The 25,509-nt window shown below is 46.9% G+C and overlaps 1 protein-coding gene across 1 annotated transcript in view; it reads left to right on the top strand.

The window, feature by feature from the left end:
- LOC119977767 (amyloid-beta A4 precursor protein-binding family B member 2-like) overlaps nt 1-25,003 on the top strand; it is a 75,806-nt gene extending 50,803 nt beyond the window's left edge. The window contains exons 4-9 of the mRNA XM_038818970.1: nt 9,562-9,647; nt 9,765-9,822; nt 12,065-12,211; nt 13,823-13,950; nt 23,760-23,765; nt 24,829-25,003. Coding sequence (XP_038674898.1) covers nt 9,562-9,647; nt 9,765-9,822; nt 12,065-12,211; nt 13,823-13,950; nt 23,760-23,765; nt 24,829-25,003 — 600 coding nt within the window. The remainder of the gene's footprint in view (nt 1-9,561; nt 9,648-9,764; nt 9,823-12,064; nt 12,212-13,822; nt 13,951-23,759; nt 23,766-24,828) is intronic.
- The last annotated feature ends 506 nt before the right edge of the window (nt 25,004-25,509 follow it).

Raw genomic sequence — 25,509 nt, 5'->3', positions numbered from 1 at the left:
TATGGTAGAATTCTTTGTCAAGGTAAATAGTGAGGTAGTTGATTCTGAGACCAGGGTCCTGAATCTCAGTGTGATGGTATGAGGCATGAGCTGGCTATGACGGACTGGGAAACATTACTGAAAGGAAGGACAGTGGACAGGCAATGACAGCATTCATGGAACGAATAGGTGAACTCCAAAAGTTGTTTATTCCTATTTGGCGCAAGAGTAGAAAGGGAACTGTTACTAAACCATGGCTCACAAGGGAAATTAGAGATAGTATTAGATTCAAAGAAGAGGCATACAAATTAGCAAGAAAAAGCAATAGACCTGAGGGTTGGGAACAGCCCTTACAGTCAGAAACTGGGGAATTCATAACAAGGAACAAGGAAATGGCTGAGGAACTAAATTCGTACTTTGGTTCTCTCTTCACAAAGGAACAGTAAGAAGTCTCACAACACCAGGTTAAAATCCAACAGGTTTATTTGGAATCACTAGCTTTCGGAGCGCAGCTCCTTCATCAAGTGATTGAAGAGGTGAGTTCCACAAACACACATGTAGACAAAGTCAATGATGCAAGACTATACTTTGAATATGAGTCTTTGTAGGTAATTAAGTCTTTACAGGTCCAGACGGTGCGACTGGAGAGAGGGATAATCCCAGGTTAAAGAGATGTGAATTGTCTCAAGCCAGGATAGTTGGTAGGATTTTGCAAGCCCAGGCCAGAGGATGGGGGGGGAGGGGGGGGGGGAATGTAATGAGACATGAATCCAAGGTCCTAGTTGAGGCCATACTCATACGTGCGGAATGAGTATGTACTGCGTACCTGGTGGGTGGTGTTCTCACGTGTAATGGTGGTACCCATGTCGAAGATCTGGCCGTCTTGCAGAGGTTGCCATGGCAGGGTTGTGTGGTGTTGTGGTCGCTGTTCTCCTGAGAACTCTGCAAGATGTGCCAGATCATCGACATGGATATCACTGTTACACGTGAGAACTCCACCCACCAGGTATGCGGTACATACTCGTGCGACTCGGCCAACGTTGCTTACCTGATACGCTGCAGGAAAGGATGTCCTGAAGCGTGGTACATCGGCGAGACCATGCAGACGCTGCGACAACGGATGAACAGACATCGCGCGACAATCACCAGGCAGGACTGTTCCCTTCCAGTCGGGGAACACTTCAGCAGTCAAGGGCATTCAGCCTCTGATCTCCTGGTATGCGTTCTCCAAGGCGGCCTTCAGGATGCGCGACAACGTAAAATCACTGAGCAGAAACTGGTAGCCATGTTCCGCATGCATGAGTTCAGCCTCAACTGGGACCTTGGATTCATGTCGCATTATACTCTTTCCCCCCCCCCAAAGTATCATCTTGCATCATTGTCTATATACGTGTTTGTGGAAGCCACCTCTTCAATCAACTGAGGAAGGAGCTGCGCTCCAAAAGCTAGTGATTCAAAACAAACCTGTTGGACTTGACCTGGTGTTGTAAGACTTCTAACTGTGCCCACCCCAGTCCAACGCCGACATCTCCACATCATTCACAAAGGAAGACATGAATAATGTACTGGAAGTTCTAAGAAACACAAGTTTTAGTGAGGAGCTGAAGGAAATTAGTATTAGTAAAGAAATGGTTTTGGGGAAATTAATGGATTGAAGGTGGATAAATCTCCAAGGCCTGATAATCTTCATCCCAGAATACTTAAGGAAGTGGCCCTGGAAATAGTAGATCCATTGGTGGTCATTTCCCAAAACTCTTTGGACTCTGAAATGGTTCCTACAGATTGGAGGGTAGCTAATATAACCTCCACTATTCAAAAAGGGAGGTAGAGAGAACACAGTGAACTATAGACCAGTGAAACTAACATCGGTAGTAGGGAAGTTGCTGGAGTCCATTATCAAAGATTTCATAGCACAGCATTTGGAAAGCAGTGGTATAATCAGACAAAGTCAGCATGGATTTACAAAATAAATCAGGCTTGACAAATCTACTGGAATTATTTGAGGATGTCACGAGATGAGTTGAACAGGGAGAACCAGTAGATGTGGTTTATGTAGACTTTCAGAAGGCTTTCGACATAGCTCTCACATAGCAGATTACTATGGAAAGTTAAAGTTCATGGGATTGTGGGTAGAGTCTAGAGATTGATAGAAAGCTGGTTAGCAGACTGGAAGCAAAAGGTTGGAATAAATGGGTCTTTTTTCTGATTGGCAGGCAGTGACTAGTGGGGTACCACAGGGATCTGTGCTAGGACCCCAACTGTTCACATTATATTTAATGATTTGGACGAGGGAACTAAACGTATTATCTCCAAATTTGCAGATGATACAAAATTGGGTGGGAGGGTGAGCTGTGAGGAGGATGCAGAGATGCTTCAGTGGGATTTGGACAGGCTGAGTGAGTGGGTACATACACGGCAGATTCAGTATAATGTGGATAAATGTGAGGTTATCAGCTTCAGTAGCAATAATAGGCAGGCAGATTATTATTTGAATGGGTGTAAATTGAGAGAGGCGGATACTCAGCGAGTCCTTGGTGTCCTCGTGCATTAGTCGCTGAAAGTAAGCACGCAGGTACAGCAGGCGGTAAAGAAGGCAAATGTGAGGTAGTTGAGTTGGCCTTCATAGCGAGAGGATTTGAGTTTAGGAATAGAGATGTTTTATTTTTATTTAGAGTACCCAATTCATTTTTCCAATTAAGGGGCAATATAGCGTGGCCAATCCACCTACCCTGCACGTCTTTGGGGTTGTGGGGGCGAAACCCACGCAGACACGGGGAGAATGTGCAAACTCCACACAGACAGTGACCCAGAGCCGGAATCGAACCTGGGACCTCGGCGCCGTGAGGCTGCAGGGCTAACCCACTGCGCCACCGTGCTGCCCTGAGATGTTTTACTTCATTTGTATAGGGCATTGGTGAGGCCAGACCTGGAGTATTGTGTGTAGTTTTGGTGCCCCTATCTGAGGAAGGATGTTCTTGCTATGGAGGGAGAGCAGCGAAGGTTTGCCCGGCTGATTCCTGGGATGGCGGGACTGACGTATAGGGAGAGACTAAATTGGTTCGGATGGGATCTCATAGAAACTTACAAAATTCTAACAGGATGAGACCGGGTGGATTCAGGAAGATTGTTCCCGATGGTGGGGGAGTCCAGAACTAGGGGTTATAGTTTGAGGATAAGGGGTAAACCTTTTAGGACTGAGGTGAGGACAAATTTCTTCACCCAGAGAGAGTGGGGAATCTGTGGAATTCACTCCTACAGAAAGTAGTTGAAGCCAAAACGTTGTCTAATTTCAAGAAGGAATTAGATACAGCTCTTGGGGATAAAGGGATCGACGGATATGGGGGAAGGCGGAACCAGGGTATTGAACTTGACGATCAGCCATGATCATAATGGATGGTGGAGCAGAATCAAAGGGCTGAATGGCATCCCAGTTTCTATGTTTGTATATATTTATGTATATATAGTTTCTCACCAGGGGAAGGCAGCAGCAGCCAGGTTCATGGCACCGTGGCTGGCTCTGCTGCACAGCAGGGCAGGAAGAAAAATGGCAGGGCTATAGTGATAGGGGACTCGATCGTAAGGGGAATAGACAGGCAGTTCTGTGGACGCAATCGAGACTCCAGGATGGTATGTTGCCTCCCTGGTGCAAGTGTCAAGGATGTCTCGGAGCGGCTGCAGGACATTCTGGGGGGGGAGGGTGAACAGCCAGCTGTCGTGGTGCACATAGGCACCAACGATATAGGTAAAAAACGGGATGAGGTCCTACAAGCGGAATTCAGGGAGTTAGGAGTTAAACTAAAAAGTAGGACCTCAAAGGTAGTAATCTCAGGATTGCTACCAGTGCCACGAGCTAGTCAGATAAGGAACGTCAGGATAGATAGGATGAATGTGTGGCTCGAGAGATGGTGCAAGAGGGAGGGATTCAAATTCCTGGGGCATTGGGACCGGTTCTGGGGGAGGTGGGACCAGTACAAACCAGACGGTCTGCACCTGGGCAGGACTGGAACCGATGTCCTGGGGGGGGTGTTTTCTAGAGCTGTTGGGGAGGGTTTAAACTAATGTGGCAGGGGGATGGGAACCGATGCAGGAAGTTGGAAGGTAGTAAAACAGGGACAGAAGCAAAATGAAGGGGAAAAGTGCAAGGCAGAGAAGCCATAGTCAGAAATCTAAAAGGGCGACAGTACAAGGTACAGTGACTGAGGGGAGCTCAGTGAATAGGCCCAGTAATAACAAAAGGAATAAAACTGGAGATGTTAAGATTCAAAACAGAGGTAAAAAAACCAACATAAGTGTACTTTACCTGAATGCTCGTAGTATTCGGAATAAAGTAAATGTGTTGATGGCACAAATCATCGATAATGACTATGATTTAGTGGCCATTACTGAAACATGGTTAAAGGATGGTCATGACTGGGAGTTAAATATCCGAGGGTATCAAACTATTCGGAAGGACAGAGTGGATGGTAAGGGAGGTGGTGTTGCTCTGTTATTTAAGGATGACATCCGGGCAATAGTAAGGGATGACATCAGTGCTATGGAGGATAAGGTTGAATCCATTTGGGTGGAAATCAGGAATAGTAAGACGAAAAAGTCACTGATAGGAGTAGTCTATCGGCCACCAAATAGTAACGTTATGGTGGGGCAGGCAATAAACAAAGAAATAACTGATGCATGTAGAAATGGTACAGCAGTTATCATGGGGGATTTTAATCTACATGTCGATTGGTTTAACCAAGTCGGTCAAGGCAACCTTGAGGAGGAGTTTATAGAATGTATCCGCGATAGTTTCCTAGAACAGTATGTAATGGAACCTACGAGGGAACAAGCGGTCCTAGATCTTGTCCTGTGTAATGAGACAGGATTGATTCATGATCTCATAGTTAGGGATCCTCTCGGAAGGAGCGATCACAATATGGTGGAATTTAAAATACAGATGGAGGGTGAGAAAGTAAAATCAAATACTAGTGTTTTGTGTTTAAACAAAGGAGATTACAATGGGATGAGAGAAGAACTCGCTACGGTAGACTGGGAGCAAAGACTTTATGGTGGAACAGTTGAGGAACAGTGGAGAACCTTCCAAGCGATTTTTCACAGTGCTCAGCAAAGGTTTATACCAACAAAAAGGAAGGACGGTAGAAAGAGGGAAAATCGACCGTGGATATCTAAGGAAATAAGGGAGAGTATCAAATTGAAGGAAAAAGCATATAAAGTGGCAAAGATTGCTGGGAGATTAGAGGACTGGGAAATCTTTAGGGGGCAACAGAAAGCTACTAAAAAAGCTATAAAGAAGAGTAAGATAGAGTATGAGAGTAAACTTGCTCAGAATATAAAAACAGAGAGTAAAAGTTTTTACAAATATATAAAACAAAAAAGAGTGGCTAAGGTAAAAATTGGTCCTTTAGAGGATGAGAAGGGAGTTTTAATAATGGGAAATGAGGAAATGGCTGAGGAACTGAACAGGTTTTTTGGGTCGGTCTTCACAGTGGAAGACACAAATAACATGCCAGAGACTGATAGAAATGAGGCTATGACAGGTGAGGACCTTGAGAGGATTGTTATCACTAAGGAGGTAGTGATGGGCAAGCTAATAGGGCTAAAGATAGACAAGTCTCCTGGCCCTGATGGAATACATCCCAGAGTGCTAAAAGAGATGGCTAGGGAAATTGCAGATGCACTAGTGATAATTTACCGAAATTCACTAGACTCTGGGGTGGTCCCGGTGGATTGGAAATTAGCAAACGTGACACCACTGTTTATAAAAGGAGGTAGGCAGAGAGCGGGTAATTATAGGCCAGTGAGCTTAACTTCGGTAGTAGGGAAGATGCTGGAATCTATCATCAAGGAAGAAATAGCGAGGCATCTGGATAGAAATTGTCCCATTGGGCAGACACAGCATGGGTTCATAAAGGGCAGGTCATGCCTAACTAATTTAGTGGAATTTTTTGAGGACATTACCAGTGCAGTAGATAACGGGGAGCCGATGGATGTGGTATATCTGGATTTCCAGAAAGCCTTTGACAAGGTGCCACATAAAAGGTTGCTGCATAAGATAAAATGCATGGCATTAAGGGTAAAGTAGTAGCATGGATAGAGGATTGGTTAATTAATAGAAATCAAAGATTGGGGATTAATGGGTGTTTCTCTGGTTGGCAATCAGTAGCTAGTGGTGTCCCTCAGGGATCCGTGTTGGGCCCACAATTGTTCACAATTTATATAGATGATTTGGAGTTGGGGACCAAGGGCAATGTGTCCAAGTTTGCAGATGACAGTAAGATGAGTGGTAAAGCGAAAAGTGCAGAGGATACTGGAAGTCTGCAGAGGGATTTGGATAGGTTAAGTGAATGGGCTAAGTTCTGGCAGATGGAATACAATGTTGACAAATGTGAGGTTATCCATTTTGGTAGGAATAACAGCAAACGGGATTATTATTTAAACGATAAAATATTAAAGCATGCCGCTGTTCAGAGAGACTTGGGTGTGCTAATGCATGAATCACAGAAGGTTGGTTGACAGGTGCAACAGGTGATTAAGAAGGCAAATGGATTTTGTCCTTCATTGCTAGAGGGATGGAGTTTAAGATTAGGGAGGTTATGCTGCAATTGTATAAGGTGTTAGTGAGGCCACACCTAGAGTATTGTGTTCCGTTTTGGTCTCCTTACTTGAGAAAGGACGTACTGGCACTGGAGGGTGTGCAGAGGAGATTCACTAGGTTAATCCCAGAGCTGAAGGGGTTGGATTATGAGGAGAGGTTGAGTAGACTGGGACTGTACTCGTTGGAATTTAGAAGGATGAGAGGGGATCTTATAGAAACATTTAAAATTATGAAGGGAATAGATAGAATAGATGCGGGCAGGTTGTTTTCACTGGCGGGTGACAGCAGAACTAGGGGACATAGCCTCAAAATAAGGGGAAGTAGATTTAGGACTGAGTTTAGGAGGAACTTCTTCACCCAAAGGGTTGTGAATCTATGGAATTATAATCTGTCGGTGTGTGTTTATAATCCCGGTGTGTGTTTATAATCTCTCGGTGTGTGTTTATAATCTCTCGGTGTGTGTTTATAATCTCTCGGTGTGTGTTTATAATCTGTCTCGGTGTGTGTTTATAATCTCTCACGGTGTGAGTTTATAATCTGTCTCGGTGTGTGTTTATAATCTCTCTCGGTGTGTGTTTATAATCTCTCTCGGTGTGTGTTTATAATCTCTCGGTGTGTGTTTATAATCTCTCTCGGTGTGTGTTTATAATCTCTCGGTGTGTGTTTATAATCTCTCGGTGTGTGTTTATAATCTCTCGGTGTGTGTTTATAATCTCTCTCGGTGTGTGTTTATAATCTCTCTCGGTGTGTGTTTATAATCTCTCTCGGTGTGTGTTTATAATCTCTCGGTGTGTGTTTATAATCTCTCGGTGTGCGTTTATAATCTTCGGTGTGTGTTTATAATCTCTCCCGGTGTGTGTTTATAATCTCTCCCGGTGTGTGTTTATAATCTCTCTCGGTGTGTGTTTATAATCTCTCTCGGTGTGTGTTTATAATCTCTCGGTGTGTGTTTATAATCTCTCTTGGTGTGTGTTTATAATCTCTCGGTGTGTGTTTATAATCTCTCGGTGTGTGTTTATAATCTCTCTCGGTGTGTGTTTATAATCTCTCTCGGTGTGTGTTTATAATCTCTCGGCGTGTGTTTATAATCTCTCTCGGTGTGTGTTTATAATCTCTCTCGGTGTGTGTTTATAATCTCTCGGTGTGTGTTTATAATCTCTCTCGGTGTGTGTTTATAATCTCTCGGTGTGTGTTTATAATCTCTCGGTGTGTGTTTATAATCTCTCGGTGTGTGTTTATAATCTCTCGGTGTGTGTTTATAATCTCTCTCGGTGTGTGTTTATAATCTCTCTCGGTGTGTGTTTATAATCTCTCTCGGTGTGTGTTTATAATCTCTCTCGGTGTGTGTTTATAATCTCGGTGTGTGTTTATAATCTCTCGGTGTGTGTTTATAATCTCTCGGTGTGTGTTTATAATCTCTCTCGGTGTGTGTTTATAATCTCTCGGTGTGTGTTTATAATCTCTCTCGGTGTGTGTTTATAATCTCTCTCGGTGTGTGTTTATAATCTCTCTCGGTGTGTGTTTATAATCTCTCTCGGTGTGTGTTTATAATCTCTCTCGGTGTGTGTTTATAATCTCTCTCGGTGTGTGTTTATAATCTCTCGGTGTGTGTTTATAATCTCTCTCGGTGTGTGTTTATAATCTCTCTCGGTGTGTGTTTATAATCTCTCTCGGTGTGTGTTTATAATCTCTCGGTGTGTGTTTATAATCTCTCTCGGTGTGTGTTTATAATCTCTCTCGGTGTGTGTTTATAATCTCTCTCGGTGTGTGTTTATAATCTCTCTCGGTGTGTGTTTATAATCTCTCGGTGTGTGTTTATAATCTCTCGGTGTGTGTTTATAATCTCTCTCGGTGTGTGTTTATAATCTCTCTCGGTGTGTGTTTATAATCTCTCGGTGTGTGTTTATAATCTCTCGGTGTGTGTTTATAATCTCTCTCGGTGTGTGTTTATAATCTCTCGGTGTGTGTTTATAATCTGTCTCGGTGTGTGTTTATAATCTCTCTCGGTGTGTGTTTATAATCTCTCTCGGTGTGTGTTTATAATCTCTCTCGGTGTGTGTTTATAATCTGTCTCGGTGTGTGTTTATAATCTGTCTCGGTGTGTGTTTATAATCTCTCGGTGTGTGTTTATAATCTGTCTCGGTGTGTGTTTATAATCTCTCTCGGTGTGTGTTTATAATCTCTCGGTGTGTGTTTATAATCTCTCGGTGTGTGTTTATAATCTCTCTCGGTGTGTGTTTATAATCTCTCGGTGTGTGTTTATAATCTGTCTCGGTGTGTGTTTATAATCTCTCGGTGTGTGTTTATAATCTCTCTCGGTGTGTGTTTATAATCTCTCGGTGTGTGTTTATAATCTCTCGGTGTGTGTTTATAATCTCTCTCGGTGTGTGTTTATAATCTCTCGGTGTGTGTTTATAATCTGTCTCGGTGTGTGTTTATAATCTCTCGGTGTGTGTTTATAATCTCTCTCGGTGTGTGTTTATAATCCCGGCCTCCAGGGTGGGGCGTGGTGTGATCTGGCCCTGGGAGGTGCCCCCACGGTGGCCTGGCCCACGATCAGGGCCCACCGATCCGCAGGTGGGCCTGTGCCGTGGGAGCACTCTATTCCTCTGCTTCGGCTGCTATTCCTCCACGATGGCCGACGCGGAGATGAACCCCCCCCCCTGCGTATGCGCTGGGATGACGCCAGCACACGCTGGCGCTCCCGTGCATACGCCAACTTGCGCCGGCCAGTGGAGGCCCTTCGACACCAGTTGCCGTGGCGCCAAGTCCCTTCCCTGCCGGCCGGCGCGGCGCAAATAACTCCAGCACCGGCCTAGCCCCTGAAGACGCGGAGGATTCCGCCCCTTCGCCGCGGCCCGATGCCGGAGTGGTACACGCCAGTCTTTCACGCAGTAGTTGCCCACCTCACCAATTCCCGCAGAATCTCTCCTTTTCATTGTTGAAGATGTTTGGGGATTTCTAACAAACTGAAATGTATTTTTCTACAGGAGGTGCAGAGCATAACTGAGACCTCGGATACGAGTCTGAAGGAGTTTGAGGGAGCGACACTACGATATGCATCCCTCAATCTGGGGTGAGTGAGCAGTGCCCCCCCCCCCCCCCCCCCCCCCCCCCGGTCCTGGTTTTGATTTGACTAATGTTTTGGCTAATATAGAAAGCCCATTTACACTTTGAGATTTCCCTCTCTCAGGGGCCAAGAGGAAGAGGATAATTACAAGAAAATCCTAAACATCGATGATGAATCAAAGGTGAGGGAAAGGAAGTTTTCTTATTTGTTTTATTCTTGAATTTTTTTTCATCTGAACTTCAGACGTCTATTCGTTTTCGTCATCTGAATGGGGCACGTCCCAGGGCAGGTACAGCACGGGGTTAGATACAGAGTAAAGCTCCCTCTGCACTGTCCACATCAAACACTCCCAGGACAGGTACAGCACGGGGTTAGATACAGAGTAAAGCTCCCTCTACACTGTCCACATCAAACACTCCCAGGACAGGTACAGCACGGGGTTAGATACAGAGTAAAGCTCCCTCTACACTGTCCCCATCAAACACTCCCAGGACAGGTACAACACAGGGTTAGATACAGAGTAAAGCTTCCTCTACACTGTCCCCATCAAACACTCCCAGGACAGGTACAGCACGGGGTTAGATACAGAGTAAAGCTGCCTCTACACTGTCCCCATCAAACACTCCCAGGACAGGTACAGCACGGGGTTAGATACAGAGTAAAGCTGCCTCTACACTGTCCCCATCAAACACTCCCAGGACAGCTACAGCACGGGGTTAGATACAGAGTAAAGCTCCCTCTGCACTGTCCACATCAAACACTCCCAGGACAGGTACAGCACGGGGTTAGATACAGAGTAAAGCTCCCTCTACACTGTCCACATCAAACACTCCCAGGACAGGTACAGCACGGGGTTAGATACAGAGTAAAGCTGCCTCTACACTGTCCCCATCAAACACTCCCAGGACAGGTACAGCACGGGGTTAGATACAGAGTAAAGCTGCCTCTACACTGTCCCCATCAAACACTCCCAGGACAGGTACAGCACGGGGTTAGATACAGAGTAAAGCTCCCTCTACACTGTCCCCATCAAACACTCCCAGGACAGGTACAGCACGGGGTTAGATACAGAGTAAAGCTCCCTCTACACTGTCCCCATCAAACACTCCCAGGACAGGTACAGCACGGGGTTAGATACAGAGTAAAGCTCCCTCTACACTGTCCCCATCAAACACTCCCAGGACAGGTACAGCACGGGGTTAGATACAGAGTAAAGCTCCCTCTGCACTGCACCATCAAACACTCCCAGGACAGGTACAGCACAGGGTTAGATACAGAGTAAAGCTCCCTCTACACTGTCCCATCAAACACTCCCAGGACAGGTACAGCACGGGGTTAGATCCAGAGTAAAGCTCCCTCTACACTGTCCCCATCAAACACTCCCAGGACAGGTACAGCACGGGGTTAGATACAGAGTAAAGCTCCCTCTACACTGTCCCCATCAAACACTCCCAGGACAGGTACAGCACGGGGTTAGATACAGAGTAAAGCTCCCTCTACACTGTCCCCATCAAACACTCCCAGGACAGGTACAGCACGGGGTTGGATACAGAGTAAAGCTCCCTCTACACTGTCTCCATCAAACACTCCCAGGACAGGTACAGCACGGGGTTAGATACAGAGTAAAGCTCCCTCTACACTGTCCCCATCAAACACTCCAAGGACAGGTACAGCACGGGGTTAGATACAGAGTAAAGCTCCCTCTACACTGTCCCATCAAACACTCCCAGGACAGGTACAGCACGGGGTTAGATACAGAGTAAAGCTCCCTCTACACTGTCCCCATCAAACACTCCCAGGGCAGGTACAGCACGGGGTTAGATCCAGAGTAAAGCTCCCTCTACACTGTCCCCATCAAACACTCCCAGGACAGGTACAGCACGGGGTTAGATACAGAGTAAAGCTCCCTCTACACTGTCCCCATCAAACACTCCCAGGACAGGTACAGCACGGGGTTAGATACAGAGTAAAGCTCCCTCTACACTGTCCCCATCAAACACTCCCAGGACAGGTACAGCACGGGGTTGGATACAGAGTAAAGCTCCCTCTACACTGTCTCCATCAAACACTCCCAGGACAGGTACAGCACGGGGTTAGATACAGAGTAAAGCTCCCTCTACACTGTCCCCATCAAACACTCCAAGGACAGGTACAGCACGGGGTTAGATACAGAGTAAAGCTCCCTCTACACTGTCCCATCAAACACTCCCAGGACAGGTACAGCACGGGGTTAGATACAGAGTAAAGCTCCCTCTACACTGTCCCCATCAAACACTCCCAGGACAGGGACAGCACGGGGTTAGATACAGAGTAAAGCTCCCTCTACACTGTCCACATCAAATACTGCCAGGGTAGATGGAATCTGTTGATTGCTGTTGTTTGCCCTGGATTTGGGGAGGTGACGATGGTTGTGTCTTCTGCAGTGTTTTTCTGTCCGATCCCTTGGTTGGGTGGAGATGTTGGAGGAGGACCTCGCTCCAGGGAAGAGCAGCATTGCTGTCAACAACTGCATACGACAGCTTTCTTACCACAAGAACAACCTGCACGATACTGCCGGCAACTGGGGGGAGGTAGGTGGAACCCCATCGCCTGACTCTGGGCCCATCCTTAACCTGTGATGTTCTGTGGTGTTGCAATGTGGTAGTTCATTATTGAGATTTTGTGTGCTTGCTGTTGATGTGTCATCTGTGTCTTCAGCTTAATTCAAATGTGCGGACAAGAGATCAGATACGCTGTCCTCACCCCAACTCCCCTGACGTCACTGAGGGGAGAAGCTGGGCCCAGGGTGAACTGTGAGGAGGAGGCAAGTGGGCAAAGTTTCAGTGGGGGAGCATCCTGGTGACACTGACCATAACTCAGTGGGATTTAAGGTAGTTATGGAAAAAGACAAAGATGTGTCCCAAATAAATCTTCTGACTTGGGGGATGGCCAATTTTAATAAATTAGGTAAAATCTGTCCAAAGTTAACTGGGAGCAGCTACTTGTAGGAAAATCTATATCAGAGCAGTGGGATTCATTCAAAAAGGAATGAGAGAGAGTACAGGGCCAACATGTCCCCGTGATAGTGAAGGGTGGAAGCAACAAGCCCTGAGAACACTGGATGTCAAGGGGTATGTAGAGTTGGATCAGGAGAAAAAGGGAGGATGGTGGCAGATACCCTGGGTTCAAACTAGCTGAAACCCTGGACGAATGTAGAGAGTTCAGGGGGTTACTTCAGAATGAAATCAGGAGAGTGAAGAAGGGACATGAAAAAGCACTGGCGGGTAAAATAAAGGAAAATCCAAGGGTGTTTTATAAGTATGTTAAAGGCAGGAGGATGGCCAGAGTACGGGATGGGCCCATTAAGTGGCAATCTGTGTCTGGAACTGGAAGAGATTGATTTTTAAATGAGAACTTTGCACCTGTGTTCACAATGGAGAAGGACGATGTAGGTAACAAAGTCAGGGAGGGCACTGTCATGTACTTGAATAAAGTTAAATTGAGAGGGAGGAGGTATTAATATTTTTAGTAGGCTTAAAAGTGGATAAATGTCCAGACTCAGGCTGCTGTGGGATGCAAGGGAGGAGATTGCAAAGGCTCTGACAATTTTCAAATCTTCTCTGGCCACAGGAGAGGTACCAGAGGACTGGAAGAGAGCTAATGTCGTCCCATTATTCAAGAAGATGGCAGAGATAAACCAGAAAATTACAGGCCAGTGAGTCGAACTTCAGTGGGCTGGAAGAAATCCTGAGGGACAGAATTAATCTCCACTTGGGGAGGCAAAGATTACTCAAGGATAGGCTGCAGGGTTTTGTCAAAGGGAAATTATAGGCGCGATCGAACGGCCTCACCGCACCTGACTCAGTGACACGACGAGGTTGTTTAATCTCACCAGACGCCCCTCAGGAGATTTGCGAGACGTCGCAATCTGGATCCCGCCCTTACTGTGCAGGATCCAAACTAACATATTTAAATGAGCCATTGGGCCACGCCTGGGAGACCTGGCCATGGCGCCATTCAGCACTGCTCCCATCCCATATGACTCATTGCTGTTTGTGAAATGTTGCTGTGTGAAGAACGGCTACTACCATTCCTTATGTAACAACAGATGCAGTTCACAGTAATTGATTGGCAGTGAAACCTGTTGGAACGTCCCAATTAATGTGAGAAAATGCTGGTTATAATGTGCCTCTTCTTCCCAGGGTAAAGACATGTTGCTGCTGCTTGAGGATGATACACTGAACCTCATCGACCCACTGGGCCAGAGTTTGCTGCACACACAACCCATTGTCAGCATCCGAGTGTGGGGTGTTGGGCGAGACAATGGACGGTATGTCAACATAACTGCTCCCTTACCCACACCAGAGCCTTGTTAAAATAGCCCACCCTGTAATCCTGCCCTGTCACTATTCTGCCTCACCTCCAACCCACAGAATCCCTCAACCCCTGACCCTCACTGCCTGCACCACCAGGAGTTTGGTGGGCACTTCCTGGAAAATTCCCCACCTCTGGAAAATGCAGCCGAGGAGCAGGAGTAGGCTAGTCAGTGGCACAGTGGTTAGCACTGCTACCTCACAGTGCTAGGGACCCGGGTTCAATTCCGGCCTTGGGTCACTGTCTGTGCAGAGTTTGCACTTTCTCTCCGCGGCTGCGTGGGTTTGGTCCGGGTGCTCCGGTTTCTTCTCCTAGCCCAAAGATGTGCCGGTTAGGTGGATTGGCTGTGATCCATACGTGGGGTTATAGGGATAGAGCGGGAGAGTAGGCCGAGGTAGAAAATCTTTCACAGGGTCGAGGATTACAAGGGTTATGACAGAATTGAGAGAATATAACCATCAGGAAAATGGGATTAAAATAGATAGATGCTTGATGGCTGGGCAGAACGATGGGCCAAAGGGCCTCCCTGTGCTGTTAAACCCTGGGCAGACACGATGGGCCAAAGGGCCTCCCTGTGCTGTTAAACATTATGATTCTATGTTAAAGGTTTCAGCAAGTTGCCTCTCACACTCCTAAACTCCAGCAGATAAAAGCTTAGCTAGTCCAGCCATTCCTCATAACGCCCCCATTCCAGGCACCAGTCCAGTAAACCTTCCCTGAACTGCTGATGCATTTACATCCTTCCTTAAATAAGGAGGTCAGTACTGTGCACAGTATTCCAAATACAGTCTCACTAGTCCACTGTACAATTCCCCCTTGTACTAAACACTTGATTAGCTTTCCTAATTACTTGCTCAACTGCAGCCTCGCATTTTGCGATTCATTTTAAAAAGTAATATCTAGTAGTTGGGCGTTGCTGGCTTGCCCACCCCTAACTGTCCTTGAGAAGTTGGTGGTGCACTGGGATCCCTCTGAACCTCAGGGCTCTGAAATGTTTGCTTTTATTCTTCCTCCCAAAATGGATGATTTCACTTAACCTCTCTGTGCTCCCTTGTAGCCTCCTTATGTCTTCTCCGCAACTTACTTTCCTACCTATCGTTGTGTCACAGCAAATTTAGTAACATCCCTTCATCCAAGTCATTTATATCAATTGTAAAAAGTTGAGGTCCCAGCGCTGATCCCTGTGGAAATCCACTCGTTGCATCCTGCCAACCAGAAAATTACTCATTTATGCCAACTCCCTTTCCTGTTAGCTAGCCAATCTTCAATCCATGCTAATATATTAATAGGGCTGGTTTAGCTCAGGGGCCTAGACAGCTGGTTTGAACAAGGCCAGCAGCGCGGGATCAATTCCTTGACCAGCTGAGAATTCTGAATTCTCCCTCTGTGTACCCGAACAGGCGCCAGAATGTGGTGACTAGGGGATTTTCACAGTAACTTCATTGCAGCGTTAATGTAAGTCTACTTGTGACAATAAAAGATAATTTATTATTTATATGTTACCCCTACGCCAGGATCTTTTATTTTCTGCAATAACTTTTGATGTGACACCTTATCAAAAGCCTTCTGGAAATCTAAGTACAGTACATCCACCAGTTCCCCTTTATCCACAGCACATGTCACTTTGTCAAAGAACTCCAATAAATTGGTTAAGCATGATTTCCCTTTCAGAAAACAATGTTGATTCAGCCTTGAATTTATCGATGTTCCTGTCACAACATCTTTAATGTTAAGCTACTGGCCTGTAGTTTCCTGCTTTCTGGCTTCCTCCCTTTTCTAACAGAGGAATTACATTTGCTATTTTGCAATCTAATGGCCCCCTCCCCGAATCTCGGGATTTTTAGAAAATTAAACCGACGCATCAAATACCTCACTAGCCACCTCTTTTAAGACCCTAGGGTGAAGTCCACCTGGACATGTGAAGTTTGTCAGCCCGCAGTTTCCCCAGTACCACTTCACTGTGATTTTCCTGAGTTCCTCCCTTCCAGCTCTTGATTGACATTTATTTCTGGAATGTTACTTGTATCCTCTGTAATGAAGACTGATGTAAATATCTGCTCAATCCATCTGCCATCTCCTTATTTTCCATTATAAATTCTCCAGACTCACTTTCTATAAGGCTAACGCTCACTTTGTTAATACTTTGATAAGTACCTATAGAAACTCTTACTATCCATTTTTATATTTCTCCCTAGTTTCCTCTCATACTCTAAATTTTTACCTTATTAATCTTTTTGTCAGTCTTTGATATTCTTTCTAGTCAGTCCAATCTTATAACCTGTCACCCATCTTTGTGAAATATATGCTTTTTTTTAAAGTTTGGTAAAGCATGGTAGCATAGTGGTTAGCATAAATGCTTCACAGCTCCAGGGTCCCAGGTTCGATTCCCGGCTGGGTCACTGTCTGTGCGGAGTCTGCACATCCTCCCCATGTGTGCGTGGGTTTCCTCCGGGTGCTCCGGTTTCCTCCCACAGTCCAAAGATGTGCGGGTTAGGTGGATTGGCCATGCTAAATTGCCCGTAGTGTCCTAAAAAGTAATGTTAAGGGGGGGGGGGGGGGTTGTTGGGTTACAGGTATAGGGTGGATACGTGGGGTTGAGTAGGGTGATCATTGCTCGGCACAACATTGAGGGCCGAAGGGCCTGTTCTGTGCTGTACTGTTCTAAGTCTTTAACTTTTTTAATTAATCACAGACTCCTGTCTGCCAACCAGTTCTCTACCATGACAATATGTTATCCCCAATACCATGAGCTTTAATTTTGCTCACTAATCGCTTGTGTGGGAACTTGTCAAACTTTTTTGAAAATCCAGATACACAACATCCACTGGTTCACCCTTGTCCACTCTACTGGCCACATCCTCAAAACATTCCAGAAGATTTGTCAAGCCTGATTTCCCTTTAGTGAATCCATGCTGACTGGGATCGATCCTGTCCTTCCCTGCTTTCCAAATGCTCAGTTATTCCATCCTTAATAATTGACTCCAGCATTTTCCCCACCCCCGATATCAGGCTAACCCGTCTATAATTCCCCCTTTTTCCTCTCCCTGCTTTTTTAAAAGGTGGGGTTACATGAGCTACCCTCCAATCCATTGGGACTCTTCCGGAGTCTATAGAATGCTGGAAAATGATCACCAATGTGTCCACTAGTTCTAGGGCCACTTCCTTAAGTACCCCAGGATGCAAAGCATCTGGCCCTGGGGACTTAACGGGATTTAATCCCATCAATTTCCCCAATACAATTTCCTGACTAATATGGATTTCCTTCAGTTCCTCCTTCATGCTCGACCCTCTGTCCCCTCGTATTTCCGGAAGGTTATTTGTGTCCTCCTTAGTGAAGACAGATCCAAAGTATTTGTTCAACTGGTCTGCCATCTCTTTGTTGCTCATTCTGAATTCAACTGATTGTAACTGTACGGGACCCACATTGTCTTCACCAGTCTTTTTCTCTTCACATATCTATAGAGGGTTTTGCAGTCAATTTTTATGTTTTCTGCAAGCTTACTCTCGCATGCTATTTCCCCTTCTGAATTAAACCCCTCGCCCTCCTCTGCTGAATTTTAAATTTCTCTCAGTCCTCAGGCTGGCTGTTTTTCTGGCCAATTTATACCTCCTCTTTGGCTTTAACACTATCCCTGATTACCCTTGTTAGCCATGGTTGAGCCACCTTCCCCGTCTTACTCTTGTACCAGACAGGGATGTCCAATTGTTGAAGTTCATCCATGTGTTCGTTAAATGTGTCATTGCCTATCCACTGTCAACCTCTCAAGTATCCTTTGCCAGCTTATCCTTAACAATGCACCTCTCATACCATCAGTTAGCTTTATTTGAGTCCAAGACCCGAGTCTCAGACTTAACTGTGTCACTCTCCATCTTAATGATGAATTCTATTATATTATGGTCACTCGTCCCTAAAGGATATTGCACCGCAACATTGCTAATTAATCCTCTCTCATTGCACAATACTCAGTCGAGGGTGGCCTGCTCGCTAGTTGGTTCCTCAACATATTAGTCGAGAAAACCATCCCTTATATGATCCAGGAAATCCTATTCCATTGCATTGCTACCAGTTTGATTAACCCAATCAATATGCAGATTGAGGTCACCCATAACAACACCTGTACCCTTACTGCACACTTCCAAAATTTCCTCACAACTATTGCTTGATGACCTGTACACAACGCCCACTAACATTTCAATGATAATCTTTACTAGTGGCACAAGTAGGCTTACATTAACACTGCAGTGAAGTTACTGTAAAAATCCCCTAGTCGCCACATTCCGGCGCCTGTTCGGGTACACAGAGGGAGAATTCAGAATGTCCAAATTACCTAACAGCACATCTTTCGGGATTTGTGGGAGGAAATGGGCAATGCAGTAGCACGATGGTTAGCACTGTTGCTTCACAGCTCCAGGGTCCCAGGTTCGATTCTCGGCTTGGGTCACTGTCAATGCGGAATCTGCACTTTCTCCCCGTGTGTGCGTGGGTTTCCTCCGGGTGCTCCGGGTTCCTCCCACATTCCAAAGATGTGCAGGTTAGGTGGATTGGCTATGCTAAATTGCCCTCAGGGTTGGGTTGGGTTAGGTGGGGTTACGGTGGAGGTGTGGGCTTGGTTAGGGTGCTCTTTCCAAGGGCCGGTGCAGACTCAATAGGGCCGAATGGCCTCCTTCTGCATTGTGAATTCTATGAAACCGGAGCACCCGGAAGAAACCCACGCAGACACAGGAAGAACATGCAGACTCCGCACAGACAATGACCCCAGCCGGGAATCAAACCTGAGGCCCTGGCGCTGTGAGGCAACGGTGCTAACCACTGTGCCACCGTGCCGTCTTGCCCTTTGGTGTTCCACAGCTCCACTCGTACAGATTCCACGTCATCCAGGCTAATGTCCTTCCTTATTATTGCGTTAATCTCCACTTTAATCAGCAATGCTACCCCACCTCCCTTTCCTTTCCCTCTATCTTTCCCGAATATTGCCCTTTCAGAATTTTTAGGTTTTGACTTTGGTTCCTCTGTCTTCCACTTTCCCCCTTACTGCCTTTTGTTTCTGTCCCCACCTTATTTCCCTCCGACTTCCTACATCGGTTCCCATCCCCTTGCCGCATTAGTTTAAACCCTCCCCAACAGCACACAATGCTGGAGAAGCTGCTGCTTCCAGAGATGTGGGAGGGCAGGATTGGGGACATATCCGGATGGTTGGGAGAGAGGGGCAAGGCGCTGCTGGAAAGGATCAAGTGGAGGTGGGAGGGGCAGTTGGGCGGGAGGTCGGATGGGGTCACTGGTGTGAGGCGATGCGGTGAGTGAACTCAACCTCCTCCTGTGCTAGAATGAGCTTGATTGAGTTGGAAGTGGTGCCCAGGGTGCACTCGGACGAGTGGGTTCTTCCCGGGGGTAATGGGTGGGTGTGAGAGGTGTGGGTGGGGGCCAGCAGATCCTGTTCACATGTTTTGGGGCTTTGAGAGGTTCTGGGGGGCGATGTTTGGGACCCTATCGAGGATAGTGGGAGCCGAGGTGACGGCAGGCCCCATGGTGACCATCTTTGGGATGAGATGCTGGAACCGCTGGAGGGGAAGGTGGCCGATGTTGTGGCCTTTGCCTCTCTGATTACCTGGCGACGGATTGGAGGTTGGCTACGCCAGCAGGTTGCGGCCTGGCTGGGGGAGTTTCTCTGGTTGGTAAAGATGAAGTTTGGTTTGAGGGGAGAGAGTATTTTTTTTATATAGAACATAGAACGATACAGCGCAGTACAGGCCCTTCGGCCCACGATGTTGCACCGACATGGGAAGTCAAAAACTAAAGGCCATCTAACCTACACTATGCCCTTATCATCCATATGCTTATCCAATAAACTTTTAAATGCCCTCAATGTTGGCGAGGTCACTACTGTTGCAGGTAGGGCATTCCACGGCCTCACCACTCTTTGCGTAAAAAACCTACCTCTGACGTCTGTCCTATATCTATTACCCCTCAATTTAAGGCTATAAATTTAAGGCCAGTATTGTCGCTGGAATAATAATCCAGAGACCCAGGGTAATTGCAGATCCGGGTTTGAATCCTGCCATGGCTCATGGTGAAATTTGAATTCAATAAAAGTCTGGAATTAGAAGCCTAAAGGTCAGCACAAAACAATGCTGATTGTCCTAAAACCCATCAGGATCACTAATGTCCTTCAGGGAGGGAAATCTGCCGACCTTACCCGGTCTGGCCTACATGTGACTCCAGACCCACAGCAATGTGGGTGACTCCTAAATGCTCTCAGGGATGGGAAATAAACGCTGGCCCAGCCAGCGACACCCGTGTCCCATGAACGATTAAAAAATACCGGGTCAGAAGAGGGCTTGAGGCATGGTGGAGAGTTCATGATGATATTTGAGGAGCTGTTCATCACGGTGGAGATGGTAATAAAAATGAAAAACTGTACAAACTATTTACTCGGTTTGGTTGGAACAAGGTGTTGTTATTATTTACATTTGGAATAAAATATTTTCATGAAAAAATATCTCCAGAACAGAGAGCAGACTGAGAAACACCAGTCAGTGTACAGATATCTCCCCGAGAGAGAGAGGGGACTGAGAGACACCAGTCAGTGTACAGATATCTCCCTGAGAGAGAGAGGGGGCTGAGAGACACCAGTCAGTGTACAGATATCTCCCTGAGAGAGAGAGGGGACTGAGAGACACCAGTCAGTGTACAGATATCTCCCCGAGAGAGAGAGGGGACTGAGAGACACCAGTCAGTGTACAGATATCTCCCTGAGAGAGAGAGGGGGCTGAGAGACACCAGTCAGTGTACAGATATCTCCCTGAGAGAGAGAGGGGGCTGAGAGACACCAGTCAGTGTACAGATATCTCCCTGAGAGAGAGAGGGGACTGAGAGACACCAGTCAGTGTACAGATATCTCCCTGAGAGAGAGAGGGGACTGAGAGACACCAGTCAGTGTACAGATATCTCCCTGAGAGAGAGAGGGGACTGAGAGACACCAGTCAGTGTACAGATATCTCCCTGAGAGAGAGAGGGGGCTGAGAGACACCAGTCAGTGTACAGATATCTCCCTGAGAGAGGGGACTGAGAGACACCAGTCAATGTACAGATATCTCCTTGAGAGAGAGAGGGACTGAGAGACACCAGTCAGTGTACAGATATCTCCCTGAGAGAGGGGACTGAGAGACACCAGTCAATGTACAGATATCTCCCTGAGAGAGGGGACTGAGAGACACCAGTCAATGTACAGATATCTCCCTGAGAGAGGGAGTTGGGGACTGAGAGACACCAGTCAGTGTACAGATATCTCCCTGAGAGAGAGGGGACTGAGAGACACCAGTCAGTGTACAGATATCCCTGAGATAGAGAGGGGACTGAGAGACACCAGTCAGTGTACAGATATCTCCCTGAGAGAGAGAGATACTGAGAGACACCAGTCAGTGTACAGATATCTCCCTGAGACAGAGAGGGGACTGAGAGACACCAGTCAGTGCACAGATATCTCCCTGAGAGATAGAGGGGACTGAGAGACACCAGTCAGTGTACAGATATCTCCCTGAGAGAGAGAGATACTGAGAGACAACAGTCAGTGTACAGATATCTCCCTGAGAGAGAGGGAACTGAGAGACACCAGTCAGTGTACAGATATCTCCCTGAGAGAGAGAGGGACTGAGAGACACCAGTCAGTGTACAGATATCTCCCTGAGAGAGAGGGGACTGAGAGACACCAGTCAGTGTACAGATATCTCCCTGAGAGAGAGGGGACTGAGAGACACCAGTCAGTGTACAGATATCTCCCTGAGAGAGAGAGGGACTGAGAGACACCCATCAGTGTACAGATATCTCCTTGAGAGAGAGAGGGGACTGAGACACCAGTCAGTGTACAGATATCTCCCTGAGAGACACCAGTCAGTGTACAGAGATCTCCCTGAGAGAGAGGGGACTGAGAGACACCAGTCAGTGTACAGATATCTCCCTGAGAGAGAGAGATACTGAGAGACACCAGTCAGTGTACAGATATCTCCCTGAGACAGAGAGGGGACTGAGAGACACCAGTCAGTGCACAGATATCTCCCTGAGAGATAGAGGGGACTGAGAGACACCAGTCAGTGTACAGATATCTCCCTGAGAGAGAGAGATACTGAGAGACAGCAGTCAGTGTACAGATATCTCCCTGAGAGAGAGGGAACTGAGAGACACCAGTCAGTGTACAGATATCTCCCTGAGAGAGGGGGACTGAGAGACACCAGTCAGTGTACAGATATCTCCCTGAGAGAGAGAGAGAGAGGACTGAGAGACACCAGTCAGTGTACAGATATCTCCCTGAGAGAGAGGGAACTGAGAGACACCAGTCAGTGTACAGATATCTCCCTGAGAGAGAGGGGACTGAGAGACACCAGTCAGTGTACAGATATCTCCCTGAGAGAGAGGGGACTGAGAGACACCAGTCAGTGTACAGATGTCTCTTTGAGAGAGAGAGAGGGGACTGAGAGACACCAGTCAGTGTACAGATATCTCCCTGAGAGAGAGGGGACTGAGAGACACCAGTCAGTGTACAGATATCTCCCTGAGAGAGAGAGATACTGAGAGACACCAGTCAGTGTACAGATATCTCCCTGAGACAGAGAGGGGACTGAGAGACACCAGTCAGTGCACAGATATCTCCCTGAGAGATAGAGGGGACTGAGAGACACCAGTCAGTGTACAGATATCTCCCTGAGAGAGAGAGATACTGAGAGACAGCAGTCAGTGTACAGATATCTCCCTGAGAGAGAGGGAACTGAGAGACACCAGTCAGTGTACAGATATCTCCCTGAGAGAGAGAGGGACTGAGAGACACCAGTCAGTGTACAGATATCTCCCTGAGAGAGAGGGGACTGAGAGACACCAGTCAGTGTACAGATATCTCCCTGAGAGAGAGGGGACTGAGAGACACCAGTCAGTGTACAGATATCTCCCTGAGAGAGAGAGGGACTGAGAGACACCCGTCAGTGTACAGATATCTCCTTGAGAGAGAGAGGGGACTGAGACACCAGTCAGTGTACAGATATCTCCCTGAGAGACACCAGTCAGTGTACAGAGATCTCCCTGAGAGAGAGGGGACTGAGAGACACCAGTCAGTGTACAGATATCTCCCTGAGCGAGAGAGAGAGAGGACTGAGAGACACCAGTCAGTGTACAGATATCTCCCTGAGAGAGAGGGAACTGAGAGACACCAGTCAGTGTACAGATATCTCCCTGAGAGAGAGAGAGAGAGGACTGAGAGACACCAGTCAGTGTACAGATATCTCCCTGAGAGAGAGGGAACTGAGAGACACCAGTCAGTGTACAGATATCTCCCTGAGAGAGAGGGGACTGAGAGACACCAGTCAGTGTACAGATATCTCCCTGAGAGAGAGGGGACTGAGAGACACCAGTCAGTGTACAGATATCTCCCTGAGAGAGAGGGGGGACTGAGAGACACCAGTCAGTGTACAGATATCTCCCTGAGAGAGGGGACTGAGAGACACCAGTCAGTGTACAGATATCTCCCTGAGAGAGAGAGGGGTCTGAGAGACACCAGTCAGTGTACAGATATCTCCCTGAGAGAGAGAGGGGACTTAGAGACACCAGTCAGTGTACAGATGTCTCCCTGAGAGAGAGAATTGAGGGAGGAGAGTGTGGGTACAGATTTGTGCTTGGGGATGTAGAATGCTGCCTGTCTTGTACTGTCTCGATTGTTTTTTTTGTGATGTAATGATGTAATTTGATCTTTCTCTCCTCTGGCTGGGCTGGCTGTGATGCAGTGAGAGGTACAGTACTGGAGCCTCACATCCCTCACCTCATTGTGTCGTCTTCCAATCTATTTGAACACATTCTTAATTAAACTAGACTCCTAAAATAGAATCAGTTGCATTTATATCCCAATTACTGCCTGTCTGTGATTCATCACATTTCATTCATTTCCTTGTGTGCGTTCCTTGTGGATGTACCTCCACCCGTGACATCTGTTTGGCTGGTCACTGAGCTGGTAACCATTCCCTTATTCTCAAGTCTTTGAACCTTATCTGACCAATCACTCTTCATTGTGTCTCTGTGCTGTTGAGCAGTAGCTCATTGCACAGCCCCCTCAACCCTGAGTTAGAGGTCACGGTTCAAATCTCACTGCAGATAGGACACACTCCAGGCCAATGCTCAGAGTGCAGTACTGAGGGAGTGCAGCACTGCCGGATGGTCATCTTCCACACTCTCCGACCATGTATGAGAATTGCCAAGGCACTACTCCAGAGAAGGGGAGGGGGTTCTCCCTGGCGCACTGGCCAATATTTCTCCCTCAGTTAACAGCAGAAAAACATAGTGGCACGGCTCATTCTGGGGCAGGTTTAGCTCAGTGGGCTGGACAGCTGGTTCGTGATGCAGTGTGAGGCTAACAGCGCGGGATCACTCCCGGACCCGGAAGGCTCTGCCTTCCCAACCTTGCCCCTCGTCTGAGGAGTGGTGACCCTCAGGTTAAACCACCAACCGGTCAGCTCTCCCCCTCAAAGGCTTCTGGTCATCTGGGACTATGGTGACTTTACCGTTACCTCTTATCTCACAAATATCTGCTCTTCAAAAGTAATTTCATTGGTTGGGATGTCCTGAGGTGCTGTAGAAATGCAAATCTTTATTCAGTTACCACCCTAATTCATAGCCCCAATTCTTATAGTTCAAAGTTTAGAGATGTTGTGTCACCGTGTTCTTTGTCCATTCTTCCTTGTGAGGAATGTCTACATATCGTGTGTTTATTCGACGGTACCTGGACACAAACAGGTCCTGTCTCTGATTTAACCGTCCTGTCCCTCTTGAGGTATTTGAATCTATTTTGTATTTTTTTAGGGATTTTGCCTATGTCGCCAGAGACAAGCTGACGCGAGTGCTGAAATGTCACGTGTTCCGCTGTGACGCGCCAGCAAAAGCCATCGCCACCAGGCTGCACGCAATCTGCTCCAAGGTACTTCAACGTCTCGCTCTGGGTCTGTGCAAAAAATATCTCAAAATAGTTCAAAGGTGAATTGCTTTCGAGTGTAAGCACAGCAAGGTCTCACTATCGAGAATGAAATGAAAAACCATTTTATGGGTTTCCATCTTTCAACAGAGAATTTTCACCCAAGACCCCATCTGTCCCGGGGGGGGGGGGGGGGGGGGGGGGGGGGTGTAGACGATTCCTTGACCCAATTTCAAAAAAGGGCAGAGGTCTTCACCCTGGTGCCCTGCCCCGTCAACATCACTAAAATAAATAATCTGCTCATGATGACATTGCTGATTGTGGAATCTTGCTTTGTGGAAACTGGCTGCTACATTACAGCAGGTGACTACATAACAGAAGTTTTGATTGAATTTTTTGAGCATGTGACCAGGTGTGCAGACTCTGCACAGACAGTGACCCAAGCCGGGATTCGAACCTGGGACCCTGGAGCTGTGAATCAACAATGCTAATCACTGTGTACCGTGCTGCCAGTTGATGCAGTTTATATGGATTTCAGCAAAGCCTTTGACAAGGTGCCACACGGGAGACTT

Source organism: Scyliorhinus canicula, chromosome 14, assembly GCF_902713615.1.
Source record: "Scyliorhinus canicula chromosome 14, sScyCan1.1, whole genome shotgun sequence".
NCBI classification, from domain to species: Eukaryota; Metazoa; Chordata; class Chondrichthyes; order Carcharhiniformes; family Scyliorhinidae; genus Scyliorhinus; species Scyliorhinus canicula.
The sequence above is the reverse complement of the archived record's forward strand: the minus strand, read 5'-3'. Positions and strand labels throughout refer to the sequence as shown.